Here is a 24,011-nt window from a genome sequence, read left to right as displayed (position 1 = left end):
AAGATCAACAGAAAGCCCAAGGACTGGGAGAATATCTTCACTAGCCATACAACGGACAAGGGTCTCATATCTAAAATATACTTAGAACTCAAAAAACTAAATCCCCCAACAACAAATTCTCAAAGAAACAGCTGCCCTATTAACAAGTGGACTAAAGACTTAAAGAGAAACTTCTCTGAAGAGGAAATAAGAATGGCCAATGGACACATGAAGAAATGCTTGGCCTCTCTAGCCATAAAATAAATGGAAATCAAGACAATGTTGAGATTCCACCTCACCCCAGCTAGAATGGTTATAATCAAGAAATCTAGTAACAACAGATGCTGGAGAGGATGTGGCCAAAAGGGAACCCTACTGCATTGTTGGTGGGAGTGTAAACATGTTCAACCACTCTGGAAAGCAGTATGGAGGTTCCTCAAAAGACTCTACATAGTGCTCCCTTATGACACAGCAATCCCACTTTTGGGCATTTACCCAATCACAAACAAGGTCATACCAAAGCTACCAGCACAACCATGTTTATCACAGCATTATTTACCATAGCTAAGATATGGAACCAACCCGGATGCCCCTCAGTATATGAATGGATCAAGAAAATGTGATATGCATATGTATATATATATATATGTATACATATATACATATATATGTATACATATATATATACTGGAATACTATGCCTCCATCAGAAAGGATGACATTACTCCATTTGTTAGGAATGGAAAGACTTGGAAAAAATCATATTAAGTGAAATAAGCCAGGCCCAAAGGAACATAGGTCCCATGGTTTTCCTTGTTTGCAGTGACTTGTACATGTCTAGGACAAGCAGAGAAGATCATGGTTATACCATGGGGGAAGAACGTACAAAAGAAACAAAAATATCACATAGTCCCTTATAAGTACGTTAATAACAACACCAACAAAGATAAAACCTCTTGTGTCCCTATCTTGGGGTTCATTTTGCTTAGCTGTTTTGGTTTTTTAAAGAAAGCTTTTGTTTAGTTTCCAATAATTGTACCATGTTGGAATATTTTTCGATCTCCTTTCCATTTGGGACCATTTGCGTGGGAAACAGTAACAGTGTGATTTTTTCAATATTTGAATTTTTAGACTAAAGTAACAGCTGTGAATTGTGTATGAACTGACCCCAGTGGGTGAATTTTGACTTTTGCAGGGCGTAGAAATCTTCTTTCTGATGGGTCTCCCAAACTATCAGCATTGGTATCAGTTGCCTTCCCTGAGCACTCAGAACCATCCCTGATGCAAAAACAAATAAACAAAAACTAGCCCCAAATATGTCTCTAAACTTAAAGAAATTAAATCTGGGGACTCATACAGTGACCTCAGTCCTGGCATGTGAAAACCACAATAATCATTCTGAGAAGAGGTGAGCCATCTGTGCCTGGCTTGAGTATATTGGGTCCTGCCTACATTGCAGTACTGTTGTGACTGTCCAAAGAAATTATGAGTATAGCTGGGTGCCAGTGGCTCATGCCTGTAATCCTAGCTACTCAAGAGGCTGAGATCTAAGGATCATGGTTCAAAGCCAGCCTGGGCAGGAAAGTCCATGAGACTCTTATCTCCAATAAACCACTCGAAAACTGGAAGTGGAACTGTGGCTCAAGTGGTAGAGTGCTTGCCTTGAGCTGAAGAGCACAGGGACAGCGCTCAGGCCCAGAGTTCAAGCCCCACGACCAATAAATAAAAGAAATCATGAGTATAAAGCAAATACTCCAGTGCTTAACCCATAAGAAACACAAACAAAAGGTTTTGCTAACAGGATAGAGAATGAAGCTGCTTAATGTCAAATGATTTAGGTAAGGGAAGTATAAAGTCAGCACCAGTGAGTGTTGTAAACACAGTACACAATAACACACAGCAAAAGTTTGTGTAATGTAAGAAAAATGGTAGTAAAGTCTAAATAGCAAGGTAGCTATTTGTCTTTTCTTTCCCAGGTTTAAAAAGAGACAGAACCATAGCAAGTGAGCTGTGGGCTATTTCTTGCTGATGTTTAAGGAACTAGATGCAGCGATCACAGAAAGTGATATCTTGTCTACAACCAGCCCCACTATCCAAAAGGGCACTAAGGACATTTACTAATGAAGGTAATTAAACATGCTTGATATCCAGTAAAGCTCTGTTGGTGATAGCAGTGAAGCAGATAAAGGACCCTCAGCTTATGAAAAGGGACTTGACATTGTACTAAAAGTGTCTGTCCAAGAGCTAACAGCACAGGGCAGAGATAATGCTCCCATCAGAACACACAGAAGGCCAGTTTCAGATGTAGGCTTAGCTTGGTCTCCTGACGACAGACATCCGGGCAGAAATCCATATGCTCTGATAAATGTCTACTATGCCACAGACAAGAAAAAAGAAAGTGCTCTTTTCCCCCTCATTTTTCCTTAGGTCACTATGTTGCTGTTATTGTTAAGAAATTAGGGACCTTGACACAGAACTTAGGCGAAGATCTTAATCAAAGTCAAGAAAGATAAGGACTATCTTTGTGAAAGTCTCTTTTGGTTTTGGTTCTTTCTAACCAGTGAGCTGCCAAGAAGAGGGGCTCTTTGTCTTGGCAGAAAGAACAACAATCCGTTTCAGGTTAATATTGAAGCTGTTGCTACAAGCCTGCAGTGTACTAGCCACTGTAGTAGCCACTGTCATCCCCTGGTGGCTACCTACTACCTAAATTGAATTCAGAGGCTTCTAGTTCCTCCAAAGCTAAACAGATGAAACGTTTTAAATTCTTACCAGAATTTTGCAAAGCCAAAAATGATCCTCTAGAAGACTGTCTACAGGAGACATCAAGTAAATGATCTTGATAATCACAAGCCATTTGCACCTTGGCACAGTCCTTTCCCATGCTTTGAGGCAATACATTTGCTCCATAAAACACTGGCCATGTGTAACAAAACTAAAACTTGTCTAGAGTTTAGCATCAGCCCCATTTCTAAGGCCATTGTTATGAATTATGGAAAACTGTCCATTTCAAGAAAGCTGGGCTTCTGAGGAACTGATCATGATTTTTGATATTTGACGCAAGACTATTCAGAAAATTAGGTTTTTAAACATACTTAAAAAGTAAAATCATAATTTCTATTTTCCTAAGAATACATTTAATTTTGTTTAAATTTATATAAATTTAATTTTTTAAAATGGAGTTTGAGAATTTATTTTACCAGATATCAGTATATTAGAAAACAACAATAATGAACACAAAACGGTACTGGACAAAAACAAGCTATAGAGTGAGAGAGTATATTTATAAAATACATTTACCTGACAAAAACTTCAGTTCGATTATACATAAATCACTAAGAAAGAATAAGACAACTGATAAAAATAAGATACTAAAACGATCAGTAAGCCAGCAAGAATTTCCCAATTAAATGATAATAAGTGGAACTCATACTATCTAAATGTCTGAAAGTTAGGCCAAAAGAAATCCAAGTGCTAAGGAAAATGAAAATGTGGTGCAATCAGAACTTGGATAGGTTGTGGGGAGGGGAGATGGGAAGTTGGCAGGACTGTACTCATGCTGCACATAGGCACACACTCATAAAAATGTACCCAACATGTGCAACATGACATATGACATTCAGGATCCAACTAGAGAAAGCATCAATGTCCAAGAGTAAGACAAAGAGTAAATAAAACGTGGAGAATTCTTACAATAGAACGTTATTTATCAAAGGCAAAAGTAAACTACTTTTTGTACACAGTATGGATAACTCTTTGAGGCATAATTTTAAATAAGAGAAGTCACACACAAAGTCTCTAATGTACAGAATTCATAAATAAAAAAACATCACGGAACAGAAATTTGAAAAAAATACTGGACACATCTGACAGCAAGAATATGATCTGGTCGAGGTGAAAAGGAAGCTCTCGGGCTACTGGAAATATTGCCAGGGGTATTGGTTATATTCTTAACTATGCCGGAAGCTTTCTGCCGCTGGCTGCATTTAAAGGAAGTCATGTGAGTCATAGTCACAGTATAGTGCCAATAACAAGTCAGATCAGAGTTTTTGAAACCCTAAGGTAGCTGTGAACAAAATGAACTTAACTGAATGAATACAAAGGAACGAAGAACCCTACTATGAGAGAGAAGATATGTAGTAGTTTTATCTATGGAGAAAGAACAAGAGAAAGATAAAAGAAATCTGCCACCAAGAGACAGAAGGATAAATCACCAAAACACCAAGGAAAGCATTGGTGACCATGTGTAGACAGACTTGATGGTTGCCTCCTGAAGGAGTTCACCCACCACTAATTCCTTCCAATGGGCCTCTACTTTGTGTAAAGGAATGCTAAAGAAGAAGCCTGGATTTGATAAATGTCCAAGCGTGTGTGGAGTTGTTAATCCAGTGACAGATGCCAGTTAGCAAGCAGCTATAGGATAAGGATGACAGAAGTACAGTATCCAGTATCCCTGGTGAAGTATTCTTACATCGCATACTTTTTTTTCCTGTTATGATGAGATGATAATTAGAAAAATGAATGAATGCATTATTTAATTTTATTCCAATTGTCTGCAACAAGATCTGCACCAAGAAATCACAATGGAGAATCAGAGATGAAAATCTTGATGCAGACCAAAAATTTCATGAAGGAACCAAGAAGCTATAAATATATAACAGGAAGACTAGTACTACATAAGGGAATCAGTATACAAGAAAAGCTCTAAAAAAAATCCTCAGGGTTTTTCATCAACTACAGACAGCACAGAGAAAGTCCCAGAAAAATTCTGAGGCTCCCGGGAAAGTAGGCAAGAATTAAAAACATGGCCATAAATGTATATGGGACCTTGAGAACTCCAGAAGTCAAGAAGAGGTCAAAGAATGTTGATGAAAATCATAAACAATTTTCATAAATCTCGAAGATAAAAAACACAAGTACATTACAATTTGTTTAGGACTTCCCAGGCATCCTTATATTCCTAAAGAGTGGGCGCTTCTACAGGGGGACAAGATGATTTGGGCAGTAAACTGGACCTGCATCAGGAATTGGATCTTGACTTCCAGAAGCTGGAGTTGTTTTGCTGCACTATTTTGCATTTCCTTTAATATGCAAGTTTTATCATTGGTGCACAGCATCAATTGAAGTGGATGAAGTCAATAAAAAAAAAGTCGTTCCTAAAATAACTACAAAAGGAACTTCAATGATTTCTTGAAGGGACTGGGATGAAAGGGGGGGAAAGATTCAGACTGGTGACATTAAGTTACCTGATTCTCACTCAAAGCTGAGAACTCTCTAGATTATTGCCTCTAAAACTTGCACTTTGAACAGTATCTATTTATTGCTCATGACTTTATAGTAATTGTTTTTACTGAGGCTTCACTGAGTTGGCCTTACGTTTGATAAGCAATGACTGAAAGCATAATGTAAAGTAGAAGGTTTATGAGAGTGTAATCAATATGCCTTTGTTAATCTGAATACAGTCTAAGAAAGTAAAAGGATATATTAATGAAGAATTAAGCTAAATATGAATTTTAAAATTCAAAGACATTTATAAGCAAGAAACCCTGGAGTATATTTATAGAGCCAGTTTAATCAGTCAGTATTCAAAACAGCTTTACACATTTGAGTAAGTTTTCAACATAACAAATACATATCTCTTCTAAATGAAAGTGGTAGTTTTATAAAGCAAGCACAGCACCAGAAAAGAGATTCTGTGGTGTGGGTTTGAGTACTAGCTCTCAGTTACAAATGCTGAGAGCAGCTGGGAAAGTGGCTCAGTGGTAGAGTGCTTGCCTTGCATGCATGAGGCCCTGGGTTCGATTCCTCATTACCACATAAGCAGAAAAAGCTGGAAGTGGCGCTGTGGCTCAAGTGGTAGAGCACTATCCTTGAGCTGAAAAGCTGAGGGACAGCGCCCAGGCCCAGAGTTCAGGCCCCACGACCGGCAAAAAAAAACAAAAACAAAAACAAAACAAAACAACAAATGCTGAGAGCAAATCACATACAAGTTTATGCAAATGTGAAAGGGAAAATTCTAACAGGCTACCACTAAGATTAAATGAAAGAATGAATATGACTATGCTTTGCAAAATAAAAAAGTGATTTTTTCATCAAAAGAGTAAAGAAGTGAAGGAAAACAATGTTTACAAAAGATTGCATATATACACATTAACAGTCCCAAGACTGTTGTAATAAGCATATATATTTGACAAATGCCATTTACATTGATTAACAATTATGCAAACCCAATAAATGTAGATTCTTTTTACAGTACCAGCCTGACATTCTTTTGCTAAGTAAATACATAGCTATCAAATGTATGTAGAAATACCTGCCAGAGTGATTTGTCATGGTTACTAGTTATAGCTTTCCAGTGATTTCAAGACTAACTACATCACAGGAGTAAGTTGTAAAATCAGGCAGATGTGTACTCAAATCCAACAACTATTACTTCCTTGGTATGTGATTTTATAGAATTCAACGGATGTTCAGTTTTCTACCATGCAAAGTGGAGAGACAGCAATATTACAGATTTAAAACATTCAAGAAATAGACTTAATATACTTAGCACAATGCCTGGCATACAGCACAAACTTTATAAATGTTACTATTATAGTATCTGAGATACATCTTCAGTGCAGACAATGTTCTTTGTTTTCCTTACATTACATTCTTATCCTTGAAATAGGAATTCCATATATGATACATACACTTCAGAAGCTCACAGTACATGACAGAAAGGAATTTATACATCTATTGAACCAACATTATGAGCCACATAAATACTATAGATGTAAAGATGAACTATATGTTTTATACGACTTCAAATATTTCTCCTCAATGGAAGACCTTTAAAGGCAAGTATCTGTTTTCTCTGTCCACCTCTCTATATTACCAGAGATTAAAACTGTGCCTGGAATATTGAATTTGCTTGGTAAATGTTTGCAGAATTAATAGTTTTAGTGATTTTTCTACCATCTATATAAGTATTTGGTTTCCAATGAAGAATTTTGTTACATTTTGAAAATACAGCAAGAAAAAATAGTGAAAAAAATTTCTTAGTACAAATATAAATTGGAAATTAATATTTAGTACAATTGGGATTAAGTTTAAATTCTAGACTCCTTGAAGCAATGTTAATGAATGTCTTATAAATAAAATACCATGGCATGTGACATTAAGCTAAATACTTAAGAAATATGGAGCATAGAAATAAATGAATCCACCAACCCATAGATAGTGTAATAGAAAATAAACCTGATAGTTTTTATACTTCATGTGTTAACAATCCCCTTCCCATTTAATATACAGCATTTCCTTTTAAAGATTCAAAATATTGCTCACCTGGTCTTCTTCGCCTCCACCTTCTTCATCATATTTTAAGATGTTATCTCTTACATCATCTTCTGGATCAATTAAAAGTTGCTTGGCCTGGCGCTCTTTATCTCGGCGTTTCATCCATACCACAAACATCAGAACAAGGACTAGGGAGGAATACAGGAAAGACACACAATATTACCTTCTTCAAAGCTTGTGGACAATGTCCAACATAACAACTTACACTTAGAAGTGTTGAGAGTGTGTGATGCATTTCTCCCTCTGTTTCTATTTCTGGACTGCTACCAACAAAACTAAGACAAAGCAAGTTGAACTCTAGGTATAGAGTATGAAAACCAGGGCTTGCTGTCTTGTGAACACTTTTTCCTTTTGGCTTACTAGGGAACAGAAGCTCTTAATAGAATGCTTCATCTGTAGACAATGTCTTCAGAAGAAAGACAAATGTGGTACAGTATAACTGAGACTTATCATTCCTCATTGCAGTCCCAAATTCTCTGAGGGTAGCACATCTTCACAGGGACAAGTACTTGCATAGGTGACTAGAGTAGAGAATTAGAACTGGATCAGCTTTTGGATCTTGAGTTTTTTGAGTCCCAGATGTCACTATTTTTTGTTTTTTGTTTTTTCCCCCTACCGTGCTCTTTTGCATCCCCTTCCTTATCAAGCTGAACGTTTCATTCAAGAAGGCCTGGGGATTCTCTTGAGCACTAAAATAATGTTAGTTTTGCATCCTTTACATTTATATTCCAGGTTTGGAACCATAAATTTTCCCTAGTTGATGGAATCAGTACCAATTCATTTTCCTTCAAAATGCCATTGTCACTTCCTCGTGCTCAATCCATCATACCTAAGTCTGTCTTGATAAGGTTGGCATATTTACCACATTTCAGCTGCAAGTGTAATATTCTCCCGAAGTGCATAACTAGGAATAAATTCTGTCTAAAATCTGAGGGTATCAGTTTATATCCTAAAACAAAAGATTTAATGACTCCTATTTGAGCACATTTTTATTATTGGCCATAAAAGTAAATATCCTCCTTTTAAAGCCAGATACATGATCTCATTTGCCATTGTTCCAGGGCTAAATCTAGCAAGTAGATTATTAGTATAGCATGCAGGTTTCAAATTATAGCCAAAGTAGTCTCCACACAGGAAGTAAAAAATGCTCAGACTTCTATAGTAATTGCTTAGAATAAAGGGACAGAATTCTAAATTACCAGAACACTTGTAAATGGAGAAAACATAAAAGAAATGGCCAACGTTTTCAAGAAAGTGATTGGTGCATACTATGAACGCACAATAAACTAAGTCCTGCTGCTATTCCACAATAAAACACTGGGCCCAGGCAATTTATTCTTTTAACCTGCATCCTCAGAAGTGGTTCCTAAAGTACTTTCCAGTGGTTAATTTCTTGCATTCCACTGAACCAAAGATTGCAAAGTATCTTAAAAAAGAGCAATTCCTTAATCTACACTTACTCTAAAGACAGACAATTTATTGAGCTGTGTAATCATCTCTATTATCAAATGTGCTGTGTGTGAAGTACAATTTCTCCCTATTTTGTTCAGCCCTTCAGAAACAAATACCTTGATCCTCGCATGACTGCAGCAGGTTGCTGACTGTGCTTTATATGCAGGAAACGAAAGGAAAGCAATATACTTATTTTCGCAAATCATCAACTACGTGCCATAAATTCATACTCAAATCATAAGGTAAGTGCTCAGACTTGGGGCTGCTTCACATTTTTCTATGAACAGAGTTTTGTAAAGCTCCCCAAGCCATCAGCATCAGAAAACACACAAAGAACATGGAGGGAGAATTCTGGGAAGGAATGCTGCAAGTGTGTAAGTGCTTAACATAATGCTCAGGGGTGTTGTATTTGTGTGTGTGTTATTTTAAAGTAGACTCAGCTTTTCTGTATAAGACTGACAAGACAATGGTGGTAGGTCAAGGATGGTTGTTCAATTCTTTTGTAAGGCAATAGCTATAAGTCATCATGCTGAACATCCTAGAAGCAGAAGGAATGAAAAGCTAAGGTCATAATTCAATTACTCAAATGGTGTAAATTGAAGCACTCACTGAGCAGGATGATGATACACAGCAGAATGGCAATGATGGCGCCCGTGCCAAGCCCTGCACCCACGATCCTATCCACATCTGTGCAGTCCCCGTTGGAATCACACTGGCAAACCTTCACACGAAGGATGGAAATATTGGACTTGGGAGGATTACCCGAATCTGTGATTATGATGGGAACTTCATAGATACCAGCTTCAAGAAATTTAATCTTTAAATTAAGCTGAGCAAAATCACCTACACCAAAGACGAAAAACAAAAGGTGTGACAGTCAATACTAGATGTGACAAAAAAAAAACAGAGTATTTTCCAGAATGTATTTATTCCCTAATTGGATACATAAAGCAATTCACAACTATGTTGCCTTGGGAAGTATTTACTTTTTGGCTCTAGGGTCTTTTAATATCTCACTTAAACTTTACATAGCTTTAAAAATACATCTAATGAGAAGATTAAAAATGCATAAAATTAATTTTTCATATTAGGCTTCAAAACCTCTCAACTGTGTGTGTGTGTGTGTGTGTGTGTGTGTGTGTGTGTGTGTGTATTTCAAACAATTAACCTGTTCTTACCATTAAGCCGAGTGATGGTCCAATTTCTCTTAATAGTCACTGGAGATAAAGGAAGATCAAAGGCAAATGGTCCAGCATTTGGATCGATGTCATAATCAAGTGCTGTGATGTTAATTGAATTGGGGTCTGGAGTTTCACAAGTCTCTGCCTCTTGAGGTAACACTTGAGGGGCATTGTCATTAATATCAAGTAAATAGATTTGCAGTGTTCCAGTTCCACTCATAGGGGGGATTCCTAAAAAGAGAGTAAATCACAACTGATGCTGAACAGTTCTCTCTGATGAACGTCAATTATGGTGAAATTCTCAAACCTTCTGGCTTTTTTCTCCCTATCACTATGTTACCCAGACAAAATCTGTTTGTCACAGAATTGACACAGACTGGACCAAGGCCACTTGCTGCTTGCCTCCTAAGGATAATCCTGAGTTCCCAGTGCTGTTCTGTGGAAGCTGAGCATGATGACAATGCATGACCTTGTCATGGATTCTCACATCTTTCCTGCCCTGACTACCCATCAGTGTCCTCACATCCCACAGTCCTCCAAGCATGGTGGAAAGGCCAAAGAAGCAAGATTTTAGGGACCTTGTCTTCTTGATGGAAAATCAACACATTGTGTACAGGAAAACAGAACAGCTATGATTGGTAACAGCCATTGACAAGTTAAGTAAGTCAGGGCCTCATTTTTGGAAGAAACGCAGTGGAAGAGAGAGACAGTATTTATTGACCAGTCTACTACCTGCTTAAGAAAGGCTTAGGCTGCTCTCTACATTATTTCATCTTGAACTTATGAAATAAAATATATATTTACAAATATTTTATAAATAACAGTGTATACCAATGCTCAGAGATTTAAGTAACCTGCCCAAAGTCATGCAACTAGGTAAGTTCACACACTATAATAAGACATGCACAAGTATGAATTTTTGCCACCCCTTCTGTGAGAAGGAATTTATATTTCTGTGAGCAGGAGAATTAAAAGTATAGGGTGTTTATTACAATATTCCACTACTACAGAGACCACTATGATATTTGATAGTTTGAGCAATATTTTCATTTATGACCACTAGATTAACTCTTGCAAAAGCTTTATAGAATAGGCAACTATAAAACCATTTAGTGATAATGGAACACAGGCACAGAGAGTCTAAGTGTTTGCCCAATCATAAGGAGCAGAACCAAGGCTTCAAATCCAGTTTTTCAATTTAAGTGAAGTGTATTTGCAAAGCATTCCAGCTCCAGAGATTTAACAGCTCACCTGTTTCTCATATCCAATACCCTTTTGATTAGAAAATGATCTACCTTAGTGAATGAAAAATCTGGTTGTAACTCACAATGGACAAACATACATATCATTTTATGACTCTTTGTATCTCAGCATAATGGTTCAAGATTCATTACTCTAAGTTCTACTGTAGAGGAAAGCAACAGTTTACATATAGCAAGAAAAAATTAACAAAGGGACACTAATGTGATGTTTTGAGGTACAATAGCAACAACTCCACACAACTGAACATAGGTCTCATTTTAGAAAGAGGAAGGAATATTGCTTTGGCACTCTCATCAGTAGATTTTCTTCAATAATAATCTTTTTTCCAATTATTTTTTATAAAAAATGTTTCATGCACTGTTTTTCAAATTGCACATCTTCATCATTAACTTGAAATCTATTTTTATTAAACACACATTCATACCATAACCTTAAAAATATTTTGAATTATGGACTTTATTCTGTTTTGAATTTATGTATAATAGAAATATTTATTTGAGGTATTTGTTTATGCCAGATCCTGTTTAAAAAGAATTATATAGAGAGGCTACTATATTCAAGTAATAAAAAAATGCTGTTAGCTAGATACCACTATGTCCATTTAACAAAAACAAAAAAAAGCAAAAACTTTATTACCAATTCTACAATTAGAAAGTGCAGTCCAAGTCAAGTAGAATTCCACAGTTAGAATTCTTGAACACATGACATACTGAGAGCTGACAAGGCAAAGGAAGTCCACTATCCGGTTTACATAGGTTTTTTGATTAGGATATCTTTTTTTTCAAATGCTCATCTATTTATCTCAACCAACTTCAACCAAGTAGAGATCCAGTAAGAAAAAAAATCAAGAAAATGCGATATGAATTCTCTGCTTCCATCAGAAAGAATGGCACCGCCCATTTATAAGGAAATGGAAAGACTTGGAAAAAAATCATATTAAGTGAAGTAAGCCAGACCCAAAGAAACATAAGTCCCATGGTTTCCTTTATTTGCAATAATTAGTATACATTTAGGATAATCTTAGTGGATAAGCAGAAAAGCTCAGTAGCTATGTACATATGACCATATAAGATGATGCTAAGTGAAATGAGCTCCAAGACATGGACACAAAAAGGTTTTTCTTTGCTGTTGCTGTTTTTAACGTACTATGTGATTTCTTGTTTCTTCTATGTTCTTCCCCCTGTGGTATATCCCCTGTTGTCACTGTATTTGATTTTGGTACCCTGGTATTGTATATAGGTTCATCTGAATTAGGGAAGGGAAGGGGAGCAACAAAATGGAGAGACAAAGGACAAAGGGGGAACCAATGCAACAGCAATATATAGAAGACATTTTGTTGGAAATGATCTGTACAACTTGGGGGAGACTGGAGAGAGAAGGAAAGCAGGAGAAAAATGAGAGAAGGGGTAACAAATTTGATAATAAATGTAATTATTACCTTATTTTTATAACTATAACACCTATGTTCATCACCTAGACAATAAAATAAAATAAAAAAATGCAAGATATAAAAATTACAGAGTTTTCTAGCTCATGACAGACAGTGACAGAGAACTAAGAAGAAGACAATTGCTACAGACATATATCCTGGTGGCAGCAAATGAACTAAGAAGTACAAAAATGAACTAAGAGGTACAAAACACACAGTCCTGGTATATTGAGCTCTGTAGTAAATAGGGCACCAATGTGTGGGAGGACAGGGAAATAAAGCTGAGAACCACAATGTCAGATTGTTCCAGAAGGTACATGAAGAAGAAGAACATTTATTATAGGTCACTAGGTTATCGTAGAAAGAAAAGGGAAATAGGAAATAGAAAACAAAAATTAAGGCTTCAAACACAAAATAAAAAGAAAAGATCAATGGCGAATCTTAGAATAAGAAAGATCACTTTTCTAGATAATTCTATATTGTAGAAAACCTCATTTCCTATGCACGTATGAGAGAAGTTCTATTCTTGTTCACCAGTATGTAGGCCCCTATCATGAGTAATATATATTTAATTACATACCATTGTCAGAAGCAAGAAAAGTAGCATTATATATATTGTTTTTCACATTTGGTGATTCTCTGTCCAAAATAGCAATTGTAGTGATTTGCCCATTCACAGGATCAATTTTAAGCCAATTGGCTGGATCAGATAATTTTGTGTATCTACAAAACAAAAGAACAGTGAATTTAATTTTTAATATAAAAATTTTAAAGCGTAAATATAAATAATAAAACATTGCAGCCAGCTCTTTAGCTTGCATTTCTGTAGATAATGATTGAAAATACAGTATTTCTTTTTTTCTTTTTTTTTGGTTGAACTCTGGGCCTGGGCTCTGTCCCTCAGCTCTTCAGCTCAAGGCTAGTGCTCTACCACTTGAGCCACAGCACCACTTCCAGTTTTCTGAGTGGTTTATTGGTGGTAAGAGTCTCACAGACTTTCCTTGCTAGGCTGGATTTGAACCATGATCCTCAGATCTCAGCCTCCTGAGTAGCTAGGATTACAGGCGTGAGCCACCAGCGCCCAGCGGAAATACAGTATTTCTGTAGTGACTTCTCAGAAGCACACAGGTGAGAGCACAAAACATCCATAGGTGTTTGAGGGGTAAGAGAAGAAGCACTGTTTCCTTATGATGGGCCACGGTTGATTGGGTAGATTTCTCCTTACACTTTTGTCAGATTTCAAAAATGCTGGTAAGACAGATCAAATATACCTCCTAAATCGTCAGTGGAACTGATGAACTTAGGAGAAAATGTAATTGATGTTCGTTGTTACTTTTGACAATCCTGGGCTCAAACTAGGCCTAGATGCTGTCCCACAACTCCTTTTTGCTCAAGGCTAGTGCCCTTGAACTTGAGCCACAACAATATTTCCAATTTTTTCTGTAATTAATTAGTGAGAACAGTCCCAGAGACTTTCCTGCCTGGGCTGGCTTCAAACTGCAATCTTAGCCTCTTAATTAACTAGGATTACAAACATGAGCCACCAGCACCCAGCCAGAAGTTGTGTTTTATATCACACACAACTCCTAAAATGTCTTATTACCTTGTCACAACGTTAACAAAATCTCACCAGAGATCGCCACACAAGCCTATTCCCTACCAATATCTCCCACTCAGGGCCAAATCTCACATCTACATCCTTTAGAAGAATCTCACAGGTATATATCTGGACTAGCAGCTCTATTTACTTAACTGCCCTTTGCATTTCAATCTCTGATGACCACTGTATATGTTGGAGAAAATATGCTGTTTTGAGAGATAAAAGCTATAGGATTCTCATACAGTTATTAATTAGCTACTTAATTGTCTTCATTATATGGAAAAAATGGAGAATATACACAGTTATCTGTTAGCAGCAGTTCAAAAAGCTAAATAAATTATGAGCTAATTTAAAAAATTATCATCACCAGTGATGGATCATAGTCATATTGGGTGTGCTCTGCCAGTCACTTGCTCCTTCACCATGAAGGATAAATTATATTTTGCTGAGGTTGGGCATCTTTACTGATACATTTTAAAGTCACTGTAAAGGTACAGGATAAAATTAATTAGCTCTTTGATCCTTGTTTTGGCATGAGTTTTTCTTCCTGATGTAAGAAAGAGAGATAAATTTTGTTGACATCTGAAAGTTCCCCATTTATTTGCTGTTGTAATTTTCAAGATGCTTGGTATAAAATTACAGGCTAAATAGTTATTTTTAAATGAGAGATGGAAGAAACAAAGGTATAGAATTTTTTCTGTTAAATAATAGAGGCATAGAATCATTCTTATATTTGTACCTTTGTCACGAATATATTGAGAGGAAAAATTCCCCAAATAATTTAAAATATCTTGGAAAATATTTATACCCTTCTAAGTTTTTCTGGGTGTTGAGATCTGTAGGAGCATTTGTATTAATAGAAATTAATGTCTCTCTCTTGAGTCTTACCTTTTGATAGACTGTTTTCTGTAAGACCCAAAACAATTAAAATTGAGAAACAAAAGACAAAAATAGGATTTTCTTATAAACAGTAGATCATATTCTAATGAAAGTTACTTAATCATATGGTAATTAAATAAGTTCTATGCATGACAGAGACTGTAGTGTAAACTCAAAAGTATCATAGATGGCAATTCATACCTAATATTCTGCTGCATGTATCGATCTGGATCCTGAGCAGTGAAAGTTGTCAACATTGTGCCTGCATGAAGACCTTCTTCCTGACGAATAATCTTTGGATTTGGGGCAAAATAAGGGTTCTCATTCACATCAATAACTGTAACAGACACAGTTGCAGTGGACTGAGGTGGGTGCTGAATTCCTTTAGCTAATAGCACTTGATTTTCTGCAGCAACAGTAAGTACAAACATCCTATTTGTTTCAAAGTCGATTGGCTGAAAAACAAAAAGAAAAGGGAAAACCACATTTTTACAGAAATAAGAATATTTCCATTGTGTGGTTGAGTCTATCAGCTCCATTTCCATAACATTAACATGTTTTTCACTCACCACAATATAAAGTTCCTTTCAAATTTCTGGGAAACAAACATTTGCACAGTCAATGACTGAAATACTTATTCTAATTTAATTCTATTTATAAACCTTGGGTACTTCAAAGGTTTATGCTTACCAAAGAAAGCATATGACTATTACACAGATCCACTTATTTAGTCACTATATCTAAATATTTGGATATTCTTTGTAAATAGCACTGTTGGCCAAAATAATAGACAATGTTATTCATATCAAAATGTAAGGCTGTGAATTCAAAACACTGATTTAAAGACCACTCCCCATCTAGAGAAATTTACCAGCTAGTGACAAATTAAAAGAAAAAGTCAAAGCAAGAAATTGTGATATTGATGTTTTGTTTTGTTTTGTTTTTGGGGGGAGGTCCAGTCGTGGGACCTGAACTCTGGGCCTGGGCGCTATCCCTCAGCTATTCAGCTCAAGGCTAGTGCTCTACCACTTGAGCCACAGCACCACTTCCGGCTTTTTTTCTTTTTGCTTATGTGGTGCTAGGGAATCGGACCCGGGGCCTCATGCATGCAAGGCAAGCACTCTACCACTGAGCCGCCTTCCCAGACTGATATTGATGTTTTAAAAAAGCTAAATGTTCCCATTTAAAAGCATCTTTCATAATTTGCAATACATATTTTGAAGTAAAAGTATTTAGGCATACACATGAGTGTGCATAACACACACTTTTTAAAAATAAGACTTGCTGGGCACTGGTGTCACATGCCTGCAATCTTAGCTACTCAGGAACCTGAGATCTAAGGAACACAATTTAAAGGCAGCCCAGGCAGGAAAGTGTATAAGACTCGTGTCCAAGTAATCACTAAAAAGCTGGAAGTGGAGTTGTGGGTCAAGTGGTAGAGAGCTAGCTTTGAGCAAAAACGCTCAGAGACAGCATACTGGTTATGAGTTCAAACCCCGGTACTGAAAATAAAAGTGTTTCTAGGTGAAAGGCTTTTTATTTTTTTGTTCCCTCTTATTTAGTAACTAAAGTTGGCTGTCATCCAAAATAATTTTGAGTATTTTAACAGTTTATAAAAGTCCCAAATCTGAGAACAACACTCCATATTGATGCAACACACAGGAAAATGCTTCATGTAAATATTAACTTCCAAAGTTCCACTGAATCTCGTTTTTACTAGAGCCTAGTGATCACTTTACATTTCTCTTGTCCACCTTTCAGTGGAGGTACAAACAGGCATCACGTGCAATAATAACAGGAAAGGAAGGGCACTGAAAACTTTCATGCCATGGTTGGTAGCCTAAGAACCACCAAGTTGATCATGAAAAAGCCACATTATCAGAACAAACTATGTTTCTTAATCTCAAATCTTCAAGCACACAGCTTTCTCTTAGTCTAAAGTCTCAATTCAATGTCCCCTTTTTGAAGTATTTTAAATAAGACATGAAGGGAGCCAGAAAGTAAGATTATACTACTTCAAGTGGATCCATTAGCACATGAACTGGCCCTGATGCAACGTGCTAAGCACGATGCACAGGTCTTCTGAAGTGTACAAAGCTCACTGCCCACAAAAGTTGTTGTGACATGGGTGCTGTTATCAAGTCCCACTTTCTGCGTAAGAAATCCAAGTTTCACAGAGGTCTAATAACTGGGCATGGTTTTATAAATACCAGGAAGTGCTAGGATTAAACACCAAAAGCTGGGGTCCCAGGGCTGGTGTTCTTCATTACTCTATTATTTGTTTAGGAAAGTTCTAATCTCTGCTCTGTTCAATTCATACAGTTCAGCATATAATTCTTGGCAGGTCACTTACTTTCTCTCTAAAGCCAAGTGGATTCACTTACTGATTATGCATGTAATACTTCTTATTCCTTCAGTACCTGTCAAAATCCCAATGGTTGTAGAAACAAGGATTGTAGGTACGGCAGATGGTTCTTAATAGCTTTTGATTATCAAAATTTCAAGAACTGATAGATTGCTAATATGTCAACTCCATTAACATTATTGAGAACAGGACTCTATTCACATTAGTAAATATTCAAGTTGATTTAAATAATCAATACATATACAATAATATAACATATAACCAATTAAACAGATATAAAATCTGGATTTAGACATGTTTGAAAGGAAAAGTCTCAATAAAAGACAGGGCACACCCTGGTCATTGTTGAGCTTCTGTCAAAGGCCCAAAGAGCACTTACTTTCACCACTGTGACTAATCCATCATTGCTGTTTGGGTCGGTCTGAATAGCGAACCGCCCTGTGGGATCTCCACCACTGATTTTATACACAGCATTCCAGGCAGGCGTGTGGGGCTGATCCTTATCTGTCACAGTTAGATTGGCGACTATGACATCCACTCTGTTCTCAGGAACTTCACCGTAGAACTACAAGGAAGACAAACCTCAGTCAAAGAAGTGAAGGACAAACTGTCTTGATCACACCACCCTAATTTTACTACCCCATTAAATCTTTATTCTCTACACTAAATGAAAACATTGGCAATAGAAGTAATCATGGCATTTAGGTCTGACTTTAAAATACTGTAACACTCTTCAAAACAAATTATATCATCATTATATGAATATTAAAAATATCAACCATTTGTGAGTGTCTGGGTGGTTAACATGGGATCAAGGGAAATAACTAGTCTACTGGAAACAATTTTAGGAAAGGTATAATTATATCCTGAAAAAAAGTAGCATGAATCGGGTTCATGTAGATTATGCCTCTGAAAATGTTTATAGGAATCTTGTTACAACAGCATAGTCTTTTTAGGATTTCTTCCAGACAGCATAATTTAATGTCTTTAACCATGTTGGCCACCAGGAAGGAACCAAATTACTCAGAGGTCTGTTTTAAAGCTCCAGGGACAGAAACGTCTGAGTTAGTAGCCATTCGGCTATTAGGTTAAGCAAACTTCGATCTAAAGCATTTATTATTCACGACAAAACTCAGTAGTGAACAAGCAGAGCTAAAGTTCTTTGAATGAGAAACTGTACTTACAGTCATGGCAGTAAACTCTGGAGGATTGTCATTGACATCTGTCACTGTAATGACGGCAGTGGCTGTGTTAGAAAGGCCATACGTGGGATTGCCTTCCATATCTGTAGCTTGAATTATTAACGTATACTGCTGCACTTTCTAAAAAAGACATAAAGACAGCAACTTCAATGAAACTAATTCCTCATGAAGGCATAACAGTTGTTCTGTAAGTGGCTCTTTATTACTCACGGTGAGCACAACATCATTCATTCTGATTAACATTTACTTGCAATTTCCCAAGTGGAGTTTACTTTAACTTACGAAGTACAGGTCTGGTCCTTGTCTAAAGAGAGTTAACTGTGTATATTCCCTTCCACTCACAGGAAAGAACTATTGCAGATGTGTGAAATTCACAGCTAAGCTAAAACTCCATCTCCTTTCAACCTCTTCCTTTCATCCACAGGATTGTAATCAAGTAAAGTCTTTTAGTTTACATTTACTTTCTCATACTAACGGATACTAGCAGCAATGAAGAAGCAAGAGGAATGAAGAATATTTAATTCACAATGTGTACACAATTGCATTTATACATTTCTCTATACATCCTTCTTTCCATTGTAACAAGTGTATACAATTCCATGTATGCATTTCTCTACACATTTTTCTTTGCATTGTTAATAAAGTGGACACAATATTTCCCTCTAATTTCCAATAGCTAGAACTATCCAAAGCTATAATAAGAGTCCTTAATTAACACCAAAACATCACTAAAGGGGTTATGCTTCTATCATTGGTCCTCAACCATAAGAGATACTGAATGATTATATATTTAGTGGGCTGGCATTTAAATAGATCACATAGGTTAAAGCACAGCTCTATCTTATATTTAGATATGAACTATTTACTGATGCTTGTACATGTTTCTCAACAGACAGGCATCCAACACTCTCAAGTTACAGACTGATTGTTATGTAAGTAAAAAATATAATGAAGAAAAAAGAACACTGAGATCAAGAAATCTACATCACAAAACTGGACCAGGTTTTGTAATAGGGAAACTAACAGAAATAATAATTAAAATTGGAATGTCTACGGAAATTGATGCAGATAAAAAAAACTACAGATCATTTTTGTGAATGTTAAACCATTCTGAACAACAAACCTCATTTCTTCATACAAAACAAAACAACTGTCACTGAAAAGTGTGGTTTCCCTGGATTCTAAATATAGCTGACATTATGAATGGCCATTCTTAAGGGATTTCTGCGAGCAAAGAACAGACACAAATTGTAGCTTTTGATTTAGTTGTTAGAGGGAAGGGCAAGGAAAGAAAGGAGTGGGAGGGAAAGCCAAACATCACACATCAGATTTTAAGATTCTGTCCACCCAAATGCCAATCTCTAGCAGTTATTTATTTTAAGGTTTCTTTTTCTTTTTTTTTTTTGTCTTCCTAGAAAAGAAAATACCACATTTTTAAGCAAAAAAAAAAAAAAAAAAAAAAAGGAATAGCACTGGTTGAACCATCTTAAGTTTTCCTAAGTCATCACACTGAACTATAATGCGTAAGTGAGCTGTAATATTTCTCAATGTTTTCCTTTTTCAACCAAGAGAGTTAGTGCAGTTTAATGATCTTGTGGTTACTGAAAGATTTGAAAGACCTTCAATTCAGCTTCCCCAATGAAACCAAAAATTTGTGATGACTACTGAAATACTGTCTTGTTAGCTGCTGGTTATAATTTTCAGTTACAGTTCTTTCATGTTTTTTTTGGTTGTGGGTGTGTATATGTATGTATGTGTATCAGTACTACAGCTTAAACTCAGTACAGCTCATTCACTCAAGGCTGGAGTACTACCATTTGAGCAATGCAGTTTCCAATTTCAGCTTTTTAATATTTTGTGATTAATTGGAGATAATTTCACAAACTTTCCTGCTCAGATCTAAGCCTCCACTGGCATTGTAAAGGGAGAGAGCAGGGGAGGGAGAGGGAGAAGAGAGAAGACAGAGAGAGAGAGAAAAAAAAAGAAATAAGAAAAGGGGAAAATAGGAAGAATAAATAAAAAAAAGAAAAGAAAAAAATAGAAAAAATTTGGATTGGATTCAACTGGGTTGAAAAAATGGGTATTTTTTAAAAAAGAAAAATTAAAACAATTATCAATAGTCTATTCTCTAAGATTTTACAGTCATATATCATAATGCACACAATTTTGTATTAAACTGAAATACTGAGATCTTCGTGTTTTAAAACAACATTTTTATTTCTAAAACACAGTATCCATAAATGTTTAAGCACCTACTTGGTAAATAAATTAAATCTCATTTTCAAATGCTTGATTGGTACAATGGCTTTATAAGGAAATAACTTGCATTTTAGGCAATGGAGCCATGTATAGCAGCAGCTTCTTTGTTTTTCTTATGGTGTTGGGCATTGTTTAATTTAGTTAGTAGGCATCTGGTTGTGAATGACTGACATTTAGATTTTTAGGAATGTGACTTCCTACCTTGGAAGGCAAAGGAAGGGATTCTGTATTAAAACTTGACTTCCTCTCTAGATGCGATCAAATCTCCACTCACCTGCCCATTATCATTTCTTCTCTCTGCTACAGACATTTCGCCAAAGTTATCTGCTCTCCTTTGTTTGCCCTAACACTTTTGAGTGTTTGCTACTTATTTTCATGATTCTACACTCTTGCCTTTGACAATCCCCCCAAACCTCCACTGCATATAACAATGGTTCTCTCTTAATTATATGATTGTGCACTGCCCGAGATCTTTTCAGTTATTACAATTTGGAGATTATGACTGACATCTATCCAGAGATCAGGCATTCTTGTAGAGGACAGACCCTTATAAGAAATAATTACCCAGTCCAAAATGTCAGTCAGTAGTGCCATGGTTGAGAACCTTAGCCCAGAATATTTAATCCTTCACTGTGAGCCTGCCAAAGACTACCTCTGAGATGACTGGTGAAAATCCTTGAGGATGAGTTGTTTAGGTCCTCAGGTCTGTGAAACACCTATATCTCTATCATAGTTTCTGGTTTCCATGGCTGTGGACACTGTATGCCTGTTCTTGCTCTATTACTTGTGCCTCAGTAGTGCATACATACCACATCCACACTCATACCCAGGCATGCACATACATTCCTCTCTCTAGAGATCTCTAGTTTGCTCATGTTTGTGTCCCTGATACATAGCACAATGTCCAACAGAGGAAGCTAGTAATGAATGCTTTTGACTTCCTAGTTGGAAGAGTAAATGGAGGAGAAATCTTTAGTGTTGTGTTACCATATAAAAATCATTCCTGGTTAGGGAAAAATAATCCTCTTATTTACGTTTACTTATTAAAACTTACCGAAGACTGTAATAAAGTAGCTTACTATTTCTAATACTGTAGGGATTCCTACCAATCTTCCTAATTCTGCCCTACCTGCATTTTTTCCCTGTCAAGAGTCATTTCTGATTTATCTTTAACTCCCTTTTAAAACTTGATTTATTGTAAAACTACCATGAATGGAAATAGTGTCATCTGCCATAAATATAATTATAAAGAATAAATACAAGAGCCTGTTCAGATTCTCGTGAGCTCTGTTTAATAGAGCAGTAGCTAAGAACCTTGGTGCCTCTTGTTGCTATAGGCTTCTCTACATGAACAAACTAAAACCAGTACTGTACATATGTGAAGCACAGCATTCTATTACTGGATTTGAGCAATATAAGTGAGTGAACAGCAGTTATTCACTTGACAAACACATGTTGAAATTCCACTAAATACAAGGCAGTATTCACTCATAACGTATAGTAAACAAAACCAGGTATGACCTTGCTTTTTCCCACTAAGTGATGGAGACAGATCATAAGAAATTACAGGACCAAATGTAATATGCAGCTGTAGCAAGAATAGGAAGAAAGTGCAAAAAGTCTTTAATAGGGCTTCCCCAAATAGACCTCAAAGCTCAGGGGGAGGAATGAATATAAGAAGTCTTTAAGGGTTAACAAGGCTCAACAAGAAGTGTGCCAATTACCTTATGTATGTAACTGTAATCCCTCTGTACAACACCTTGACAAAAATAACAAAGGAGGGGGTAACAATGCTCCATAGGAAATGGACTCAATACCTTACTCATGTAACTGTAACCTCTCTGTACAGTACCTTTACAATAAAAATATATTTTAAAAAATCTTTAGAAGGATGTAGAGAAGAACTTGATGAGCAAATAGACTGTGGCTGGTAAAGAGCTGTTTGCTAAAGGCGACTAGACATGACCTTAGAAGACTGGAAAAAGGTGATAATGAAACAGGAAATTCCTTATGATCACAGGTTCAGGAAGAAGGTAATATACTTTTTTCTCCCTGGGTGGTGTCAGTAGATGAATAAGTAAGCAAACTTATAAGGGAAGTACAGGTTTGTTAGTAAGAATTAAAATGTTAACTGCTAACCACCAATTTCTAATCTGTGAAAACGAACATGAAAATTTTACCTATCTTGTAAATTTACAGTTTACCTTCTATTTTTCATACTGTCCATAGGTGACATTGTTCTAGGGACCCTGACAATAGGTAGCAATACTCTTTATTGAAACTGAGCAGTATGAATCAGGCACTGTGGTAAACTCTATCTGATATTTCATTTAGTCTTCACAATAACATACTCATTTCACAGACTAGAAAACAGCCTTGGAAAGGCTTGGAAATCTGAACTTGCAATGAATGTCCAGCCATAAGTGGTTGAGACACTTACACCATGTGTTAATCAGTTGTAATACTAACAACTCCACTATGTAAGTATCCTCCAAGGAAGTTAGAATGCATGTTCAAGCTGATATGGCAGTGGACAACTGTAGTCCCAGTTATGCAGGAGACTGAGTAAAGGAGAATCCCTTAAGCCTAGAAGTTTGAGACCAGCTTGGGCAATGTAGTGTGACACTGTCTCCAAAATAGCAAAAATCAAATAATATCTATGTAGTATGTGTCTCTTAACTGGGGGAAGTAGGCAGAAGCCCAGATTTCAAGTGGGGTAAGAGGGAGCTCATGCATCAAGAAAGACAACAAGAAATGAAAAAATTATTACGCTTATAAAACAAGAAGGTATCACTCTTCCTCTGCCATGAGAATAGTTATGACAAGGAATACAAGGAATAGCCATAAGTGAAGGTACTGCCATTTCTGAGGGCAATGGGAAAAATGATGGGCACTGTGCTAAATGACTGCTTCATGTGCCACACTACACAATCCCTCCATCATCTCACAAAACAGCTCACATTATTACTACTACTACTACTATTATTATTATTTATCTGGGCCTGGGCACTGTTACTGAGCTCTTCAGCTCAAGGCAAAAAGTGCTCTACCATTTAAGCCACAGCAC

At 36.4% G+C, this 24,011-nt stretch overlaps 1 protein-coding gene across 2 annotated transcripts in view; it reads right to left on the bottom strand.

Annotated features, from left to right (window-relative positions):
* The window catches only part of Cdh2 (cadherin 2), a 227,472-nt gene that overhangs the window by 26,925 nt on the left and 176,536 nt on the right, over window positions 1–24,011 (bottom strand). For both annotated transcript variants that reach the window (XM_070029401.1, XM_070029402.1), the window contains 7 exons: window positions 18,668–18,805; window positions 17,863–18,048; window positions 15,320–15,573; window positions 13,220–13,362; window positions 9,945–10,178; window positions 9,376–9,609; window positions 7,303–7,442 (listed from right to left, as the gene is read on the bottom strand). In XM_070029401.1, the coding sequence (XP_069885502.1) occupies window positions 7,303–7,442; window positions 9,376–9,609; window positions 9,945–10,178; window positions 13,220–13,362; window positions 15,320–15,573; window positions 17,863–18,048; window positions 18,668–18,805 (1,329 nt within the window). The remainder of the gene's footprint in view (window positions 1–7,302; window positions 7,443–9,375; window positions 9,610–9,944; window positions 10,179–13,219; window positions 13,363–15,319; window positions 15,574–17,862; window positions 18,049–18,667; window positions 18,806–24,011) is intronic.

Source organism: Dipodomys merriami, unplaced genomic scaffold (assembly GCF_024711535.1).
Source record: "Dipodomys merriami isolate MVZ:Mamm:240054 unplaced genomic scaffold, mDipMer1.0.p SCAF_2, whole genome shotgun sequence".
NCBI classification, from domain to species: Eukaryota; Metazoa; Chordata; class Mammalia; order Rodentia; family Heteromyidae; genus Dipodomys; species Dipodomys merriami.
The sequence above is the reverse complement of the archived record's forward strand: the minus strand, read 5'-3'. Positions and strand labels throughout refer to the sequence as shown.